General features: G+C 46.4%; 1 protein-coding gene across 1 annotated transcript; it reads right to left on the bottom strand.

Annotated features, from left to right (window-relative positions):
- Positions 1-4,869: 4,869 nt before the first annotated feature.
- Positions 4,870-7,683, bottom strand: LOC132829785 (probable G-protein coupled receptor 139). Its single transcript, XM_060847150.1, has 2 exons — positions 7,614-7,683; positions 4,870-5,783 (listed from the first exon to the last, which is right to left on the bottom strand). Exons 1-2 carry the CDS (start codon positions 7,681-7,683, stop codon positions 4,870-4,872), a joined length of 984 nt encoding a protein of 327 aa, XP_060703133.1.
- Positions 7,684-9,226: the final 1,543 nt, after the last annotated feature.

Genomic DNA, 9,226 nt, shown 5'->3' with positions numbered 1-9,226 from the left:
CGATAGGTGGAAGGAGGTTAAGGTGATGGTGATAGGCCGGAGTGGGGGTGGGGGCGGAGAGGTCAGAAAGAAGATTGCAGGTTAGGAAGGTGGTGCTGAGTTCGAGGGTTGGGACTGAGACAAGGTGGGGGGAGGGGAAATGAGAAAACTGGAGAAATCTGAGTTCATCCCTTGTGGTTGGAGAGTTCCTAGGCAGAAGATGAGGCGCTCTTCCTCCAGCCATTGTGTTGCTATGGTCTGGCGATGGAGGAATCCAAGGACCTGCATGTCCTTGGTGGAGTGGGAGGGGGAGTTGAAGTGTTGAGCCACGGGGTGGTTGGGTTGGTTGGTCCGGGTGTCCCAGAGGTGTTCTCTGAAACGTTCCGCAAGTAGGCGATAGGACTCCTTGGCAGAGGCCTCACTTTCATTCCCCTATGCTCTTGGATTAGCGAGTTCAACACGCAGTGAGACATCGAACAATTCTTCCGCCGTCTTCACCTCCACGCCTACTTCTTCAACCAAGATTCTCGCCCACCCACTGACGACCCCTTCTCCCATCTCCAACACACCCCATCCACCTGGACACCCTGTGCTGGCCTCTTACCTGCCCTCGATCTCTTCATAGTCAACTGCCGCTGCGACATTAACCACCTCAACCTCTCCACCCCCTCACCCACTCCAACCTCTCACCCTCGGAACGTGCAGCCCTCCGCTCTCTCCGTTCCAACCCCAACCTCACTATCAAACCGGCAGACAAGGGAGCCGCGGTAGTAGTTTGGCGCACCGACCTTTACACCGTTGAGACTAAACGCCAGCTCACGGACACCTCCTCCTACTGCCCCCCTGACCATGACCCCACCTCCCACCACCAAACCATCAACTCCCAGACCATCCGTAACCTCATCACCTCAGGGGATCTCCCATCCACTGCCTCCAACCTCATAGTCCCACAACCCCGCACCGCCTGTTTCTACCTCCTGCCCAAAATCCACAAACCTAACTGCCCCGGCCGACCCATTGCCGAACTCATCACTGCATACCTCAACACAGTCCTGTCCCCCTTAGTCCAAGAACTCCCCACCTACATTCGGGACACCACCCACGCCCTCCACCTCCTCCATGATTTTCGCTTCCCCAGTGCCTTACCCTCACCATGGACATCCAGTCCCTGTACACCTCCATCCCCCATCACGAAGGACTCAAAGCTCTCTGCCGCCGTACCAACCAGTACCCTTCCACTGACACCCTTCTTCGACTGACTGAACTGGTCCTCACTCTGAACAACTTCTCTTTCCAATCCTCCCATTTCCTCCAAACCAAAGGAGTAGCCATGGGCTCCAGCTATGCCTGCCTCTTCGTAGGATATGTGGAACAGTCCATCTTCCGCAGCTACACTGTCACCACCCCCCACCTTTTCCTCCGCTACATTGATGACTGTATCGGCGCTGCCTCGTGCTCCCACGAGGAAGTTGAACAGTTCATCCACTTTACCAACACCTTCCACCCCGACCTCAAATTTAGCTGGACTGTCTCAGACTCCTCCCTCCCCTTCCTAGACTTCTCCATTTCTATCTCAGGTGACCGAATCAACATGGACATTTACTATAAACCGACTGACTCCCACAGCCACCTAGACTACACTCTTCCCACCCTGCACCCTGTAAAAACGTCATCCCATATTCCCAATTCCTTTGTCTCCACCACATCTGCTCCCAGGAGGACCAGTTTCAATACCAAACAACCCAGATGGCCACCTTCTTCAAAGACCACATTTCCCCCCGGACGTGATCGACGATGCTCTTCACTGCAACTCATCCATTTCCCGCTCCTCTGCCCATGACCCCTTTCCCTCTAATCGCCACCAGGACAGAACCCCACTGGTCCTCACCTACCACTCCAGCAACCTCCATATACATCGTATAATTCGTCGTCATTTCCGCCAACTCCAAACGGACCCCACCACCAGGGATATATTTCCCTCCCCTCCCCATCAGCGTTCCAAAAAGACCACTCCCTCTGTGACTCCCGTCAGGTCCACACCCCCCACCAACCCAACCTCCATTCCCGGCACCTTCCCCTGCAACCGCAAGAAATGCAAAACTTGCACCCACACCTCCCCCCTTACTTCCCTCAAAGGCCCCAAGGGATCCTTCCATATCCACCACAAATTCATCTGCACCTCCACACACATCATTTACTGCACCCGATGTGGCCTCCTCTATATTGGGGAGATAGGCAGCCTACTTGCAGAACATTTCAGAGAACACCTCTGGGACACCCGGACCAACCAACCCAACCACCCTGTGGCTCAACACTTCAACTCCCCCTCCCACTCCACCAAGGACATGCAGGCCCTTGGACTCCTCCATTGCCGGACCATAGCAAGACGACGACTGGAGGAATAGCGCCTCATTTTCTGCCTAGGAACTCTCCAACCACAAGGGATGAACTCAGATTTCTCCAGTTTCCTCATTTCCCCTCCCCCCACCTTGTCTCAGTCCCAACCCTCGAACTCAGCACCACCCTCCTAACCTGCAATCTTCTTCCTGACCTCTCCGCCCCCACCCCCACTCCGGCCTATCACCCTCACCTTGACCTCCTTCCACCTATCGCATTTCCAACGCCCCTCCCCCAAGTCCCTCCTCCCTACCTTTTATCTTAGCCTGCTTGGCACACTTTCCTCATTCCTGAAGAAGGGCTCATGCCCGAAACGTCGATTCTCCTGCTCCTTGGATGCTGCCTGACCTGCTGCGCTTTTCCAGCAACACATTTTCAGCTCTGATCTCCAGCATCTGCAGTCCTTACTTTCTCCTGCATGTAATAGTAATAATCATGGTAACTTTGAGCTGGCTGGTATCTCATTACTGGTTGACTGAATACACTTGCCCACAGGGGAGTAATTGAACTATTCCTCTCCAGTCTAAATGTGTAAGCGTGTCATAATTTCATGCCTGTCTTTAAAACTGTGCTGCATTTGAACATTTGAAAAGTTCTTTAATAGTTGGTGTGCACTCAGGCATTTAACCGATAATACTCTTTCTCTCACTCGGAACAGGTGACTCAACAATATGGATTCGCTGGTGTGGAGTGACCGAGTGAATGTTTTTCCACACTCAGAGCCCGCCAGAGCCTCTCCCATTTGTAATTTATTCTTCTGTTTGAATGAATGACTGACCCCTTCCCACAATCAGATCAAGTGGGTGGGCTCTCTCCTGTGCGTATACGTTGATGGATCAGTAGGTTGGATGATCAAGTTAATCCCTTTGCTCAAATGGAGGAGATAAATAGTCTCTCCCTAGTGTGACAGTGTCAATGGGTATTTGAATCCTTTTCCATACTTCTACAATTTTCACAAGGCGAGTGTGTGTGTGTGTGTGTGCGTACGAGAGAGAGAGTGAGTGAGAGAAGAGACAAAGAAAGATTGCATCTCTCAAATTGGATTACCTGTGAATACATTCACTCCCTTTTGGGAATGGTGTTTAATTTTATTAGATTTAAATTGCTTCTGCTGTCAGAGCCCTGCAACATCCTGTGTGTGTTTATTTTGTTTTTTTTCTCCAGTCACATGGATGAGCGGAACATAGGTAGTTGAACTTTGTAGAGAAGCTTTGGATAGTTTATTAAAGTTACTAAGAAGCAACAGTTTAGATACAATGCATAAGTTAATTCATAAAAGAACAATAAATAACTCACGACAATTGACGAGTTTTCACTAATGCCACAGGACGAATAGGAGTGCATTTCATTAAAGTTGCTAAGGCAAACTCCCGCTGTCCGGCCGATGTCTGAGGGACTGCTAACCTTTAGCCTTCCTCAATCTTTTCTCATTCATCTTCTATCTGAATATAACAGCACCCTTACATGGATGCTATCTGCAATAACCGCCTGCCTGCCAATCCCTTATGATATGTCATATTCATCATGTTTGTCAATTACTCATTTAAATCCTTATTGCCAAAGGTAAAACAAAATCAAGATAATAGTGCATACTTCCCAAATTCATTTGAAGTTTATGTTTCATTCCTTTTGTGAGGAAAACATATATATCCTAAACACATCATTGTTAATGTAAGACACATCACGCCATATAGTTTCTTGGACTTCAACTCAATTGAATGCTGTGATCTTGGCAATCTTGGTACAGATTGCCAACAGTGGGCGGCACTGTGGCACAGTGGTTAGCACTGCTGTCTCACAGCGCCTGAGACCCGGGTTCAATTCCCACCTCAGGCGACTGACTGTGTGGAGTTTGCACATTCTCCCCGTGTCTGCGTGGGTTTCCTCCGGGTGCTCCGGTTTCCTCCCACAGTCCAAAGATGTGCGGGTCAGGTGAATTGGCTATGCTAAATTGCCCGTAGTGATAGGTAAGGGGTAAATGTAGGGGTATGGGTGAATTGCGCTTCAGCGGGTCGGTGTGGACTTGTTGGGCCGAAGGGCCTGTTTCCACACTGTAAGTAATCTAATCTAAAAAAGATCTTTTTACGTTTCTTTGAACTTCTTCTGTCTGTATTTATTTTGTGCATGTGGAAAGAGCGGGGAAATCTTACCTAGGCATTTATCAGGAAATTTGCTTCCCAGGAAATATTAGAGGAAAAGTTACCTTGGGTATTTATGGGACTCCAAATACACTTGCAACACCGAAGATCAACAGCGTTCAGCCTCAAAGACCAAATTCACTTTGTCATATGAAAACAACAGTAAGCAACATAGTGCAGATATCCTTCTCCCCAAGAAACCAGGGACATTTTGCACTGAAATCCCGGCCTGGTGTTGTTGCATATCTGGGTCATCACACAAATGCTTTCTGATTCTATAGGGGATACAATGTCTCTGGGTTGGGGGCGGACAAGAGTATATATCAGATGAGAACAAGTGGAGAGATGAAAATGCTTATTGCTCTTTCACTGGTTTAAAGCGAACAGCGAGGGTGGTGAAAGGATACATAAGTGTATTCTTCAGCTCATGTCGAAACTTGGACTGTGTTACTGCATAAATGAAGATGTTAGTGCAGGAGCTGAGCAGTTGAAGCATATTGGTCATCTCTTGAAAGATGTACTGTGGATCATTGAAATCCAGACCAGTGAAGTAGGCCTCACCTGCAATCTGCACGTAAAGAAAATGTGCAACATAGGTCACCCACAGTAAAAGGAAGCTGAGAGAAATGGTAAACAGCAGGACAATGGACTTCTTGCGATTAGCCATTCCTGGATCTTGTCGATTCTCAGCAGCCCTGAGTCTTTTGCGGGCTCTGCTAGCCAACAGAATATATCTTACGGTCAGGGCATTGAGTAACAGGATAAGGAGGAATGGAACAAAGGGGGTTAAGATGCGATCCAGCCAGTCATAGGTCTGCCAGATTGGCCAATTGTAGTAGCTGATCTTAATGTCACAGAACCAGGGCACCCCATCCAAGAAGTACAGTGGTTGGTAGATGAAGTAGAAAGGGATATTCTTCATGCAGCTCAGGGCACAGACAATTCCTATGACTAGCGACGCAGTTTTCTCTGTGCAGTACGTGGTCTTCAGCCGCTGACAGCAGATGGCCACAAAACGGTCAGCGGTGAAAGCCACTGTCAGCCAGACCGAGCCATCGCGAGTGGCGTACACCAGCACAGTGCTGAGTGCACAAGAAGGCGTTACGGACCAGATACTGTTTCGAAAATAGATACCAGCGATCCGGTTGAGGATGACAGCCATAACGATGACAAAGAAATCAGCAACTGCTATTGCCACCAGGTAGTAAGTGATGCACCGGGACAGTCCGCACCGTTCACGGGATAGGATATTGATCGCCATCAAGTTGGCTGTGAGATGAAAACAAAACGTATCAAATTAATTTTAAAAACAGACATTTCCCAATCAAATATTCTACTGAAATATCCTGTGCATTCATTTTCCAACTCTGTTCCAAAGACATGGCTGCTCATTTAGAATTCATTCCGAGATAAGCAACTTTTTGTTGCAGTTAAGCGTTTGTGCATCAGGAAACTTTCCCTTCTGTTCCTTTCAAAATTGTAATCTCTGGAAACTGGTTTTGTTAAATAAACCAGAGACCGTTTACAATCTTGGCCGTTGTTTGAGCTTGGGATACGTTACCAAACGCCTTCCTCCTTATTAAAATATAGTACTGACATTGCCTATTCCATAGAGTAAGACAGTCATACGGCAAAGAAACATGCACTTCAGCCCACAATGTCAATGCAGAAAAACTCTAAACTACACTAATCTCATTTGCATGCTCTTATACTACGGGCAGAATTCCCGGCCCTTTTCAGCGATTATCCAGATGTTTTTAAATGTGAGCGCACCTGCCTACATTACTCTCTTGGGCAGCTTGTTCCATATTTTTACTGCTCTGTTGAAAAAATTCTTAGATCTCACTCTAATTCTTATGCCTTCTGGTTTTTGTCATGCCTGCCATGGGAATCTGATTCTCGTGATCATCTCTACCTGTGCCCCTCACAATTTAGTAAACCTCAATCAGATTCCACCTCAGCCTGCTCTGCTCGAAGAGGAATAAACGCAGCACGGTAGCTCAGTACTGCTGCCTCACAGCGCCAGGGAGCCAAATTCCATTTTAGCCTACGGCGACTGTAGGTGTGGACTTTGCACCTTCTCCTCTTGCTGTGTGGGTTTCTTCCGGTTTCCTCCCACAATCCAATGATGTGCAGTTTAGATGGTTTGCCCATTCTAAACCACCCATAGTGTTCAGGGATGTGGAGGTTAGATACATTAGTCAGGGGCAAATATAGGGAATGGGTCTGTGAGGGTTACTTTTTGGAGGGCTGGAGTGGACTCGTTGGAGCGAAGGGCCTGTTTCCACATTGTAGGGATTCTAATGCTATCCAGCCACCCTTCAAAACTGAGCATTATCACCCAAAGCAACATCCTGATGAATGTCCTGCGCTCTCTCTAGTGCATTGATGACCTTCTAATAGTATGCCGTCTAGAACTGCACACAGTACATAATCTGTGACCGAACCAATGTTTTAGGAAGTTGCAACATGGACTTCCTTGCACTGATATTTTATGCCCCTATGTATGAAGTCAAGCCTGTATGCCTTCTTCATCAATCTGGTGACCTCTGCTAACATCATCAGTGATGTGTTGATCTTGCAGCTGTACACCTAAGTCCCTTTTTTGCTCATTACAACCTAGGGATCTGCCACTCATTTTGTTGGTCCTTATCCTATTAGATCTCCCAATGCATAACCTCGCAAGAACAGGATTAAATTTCATCTGCCATTGCTCTTCCGAATTTACCAATATCAAATTGCAGCCTGAGACTATCTTGCTCTTTCTCAACCACACCAAGTTTATTGACATCTGCAAACTTATTAATTGTAGCTTTTACATTCACATTCAATTTGCTAATGTGCATAGCACACATCAAGCACTTTAGCAATAAAAAGATTTTGTACGGATTATACCATAGAAAATTAAATGACGTGTCGTACTATCATAGAGCAAACTGGAGCTATAAGTCAGTGCAATATCATATATTATATGTCTTTATAGGTTTGGAGTTGAGGTTGCTTACATTAGAAGAGTACTCAATACTAAAAATAATCATAAAAATCCAAATGGGAAGCGACAGCGGTTTTGGCGATTTGAAAGAAAACGTTAAAGCTTACCTGGAACACCAATAATAGCGAGGAAGGGATAATAAATGGCGTAGAATTGTCCATTCGCTGGCCCGTGCATTGTCTTTTAGCAAGTAAGAAAATTTTTCAAGGTGTACACTTAAGTTCGTGACAGATTGAATGAGTCGTACATTTATTGCTTATGAAACTCTCCAGAGACTGATTTAAAGTTGCAACATGCATCTTAGTTGCAGTTTGTTGAGCAGACGGATTAACTCAATGTTTGGTGTCTTCTTTGTAACATTGGCGAAGTACTGATCACTGCACATTCTATGGTCCCCAACCCCAAAACGTGCATTTCCATCAAATGAATGTCGTGATGATAGATACTAAACTGATACTTGGTCCGAGCTGCAAATGTGTTGCTGGTCAAAGCACAGCAGGCCAGGCAGCATCTCAGGAATAGAGAATTCGACGTTTCGAGCATAAGCCCTTCATCAGGCTTATGCTCGACACGTCGAATTCTCTATTCCTGAGATGCTGCCTGGCCTGCTGTGCTTTGACCAGCAACACATTTGCAGCTGTGATCTCCAGCATCTGCAGACCTCATTTTTTACTCTGATACTTGGTCCTAGCCTACACTAATTCCCTCAACATTGTTGTGTTCTCAATTATTTATTGTCAGTTTCGATCATGTATTTGGTTACAATTACGTGGTTTTGCGTTTATTCTAAAGGCTTATCACGAAACAAAATTGATTTATAGCTGAATATTAAAGATAAAATTATGAGCTAATATGGCTGGACATCTGAGATGAAGGCCAATGCTCATTGCATTAAAGCTCTGCACCACATTTGAACTGGCAAAGACTTTGTGTACTCTGGGAAACAATTCAAGTAGGAACTAACTCCAAGAGCTCCAGTTCAATCTGACAGCTCCAAATCATATAACAATTAACTCAAGTCCTTTTGTATTGTAAAGAAAGACACAAAAAAAATCACTGAACCATTGTCCAGAAATAAATAGGCTAATTGTAGTGTTATGCCAGTCTTCTCAAAACATTGGCACCAATGACATAGGTAGGAAGAGGGCTGAGGATGTTAGGCAGGCTTTCAGGCAGCTAGGTTGGAAGCTCAGAGTTAGAACAAACAGAGTTGTTGTCTCTGGTTTGTTACCCGTGCCACGTGATAGAGATTCGAGGAATAGGGAGAGAGAGCAGTTAAATGTGTGGCTACAGGGATGGTGCAGGAGGGAGGGATTCCAGTTTCTGGATAACTGGTTTTTTTTTCTGGGGAAGGTGGACCTCTATAAACAGGATGGTCTACACCTGAACCTGAGGGGCACCAGTATCCTTGGGGGGAGGTTTGCTAGTGCTCTTTCAGGGGGTTTAAACTAACTCTGCAGGGGCATGGGAACCTAGACTGTAGCTTTAGGGTGCAGGACCTGGAGTGTAGGGAGGTTAGGAACCAGGCATCAATCTCGAAGGAGGATGCCTGTAAACAGGAAGGTGGCTTGAAGTGTGTATACTTCAATGCGAGAAGTATATGAAATAAGGTAGGTGAACTTGCAGCGTGGGTTGGTACTTGGGAGTTTGATGTTGTGGCTATTACGGAGACATGGGTAGAACAGGGACAAGATTGGTTCTTGCAGGTTCCAAGGTTTAA

The sequence above is a fragment of the Hemiscyllium ocellatum genome, chromosome 30 (assembly GCF_020745735.1).
Source record: "Hemiscyllium ocellatum isolate sHemOce1 chromosome 30, sHemOce1.pat.X.cur, whole genome shotgun sequence".
Lineage (NCBI taxonomy): Eukaryota > Metazoa > Chordata > Chondrichthyes > Orectolobiformes > Hemiscylliidae > Hemiscyllium > Hemiscyllium ocellatum.
The sequence above is the reverse complement of the archived record's forward strand: the minus strand, read 5'-3'. Positions and strand labels throughout refer to the sequence as shown.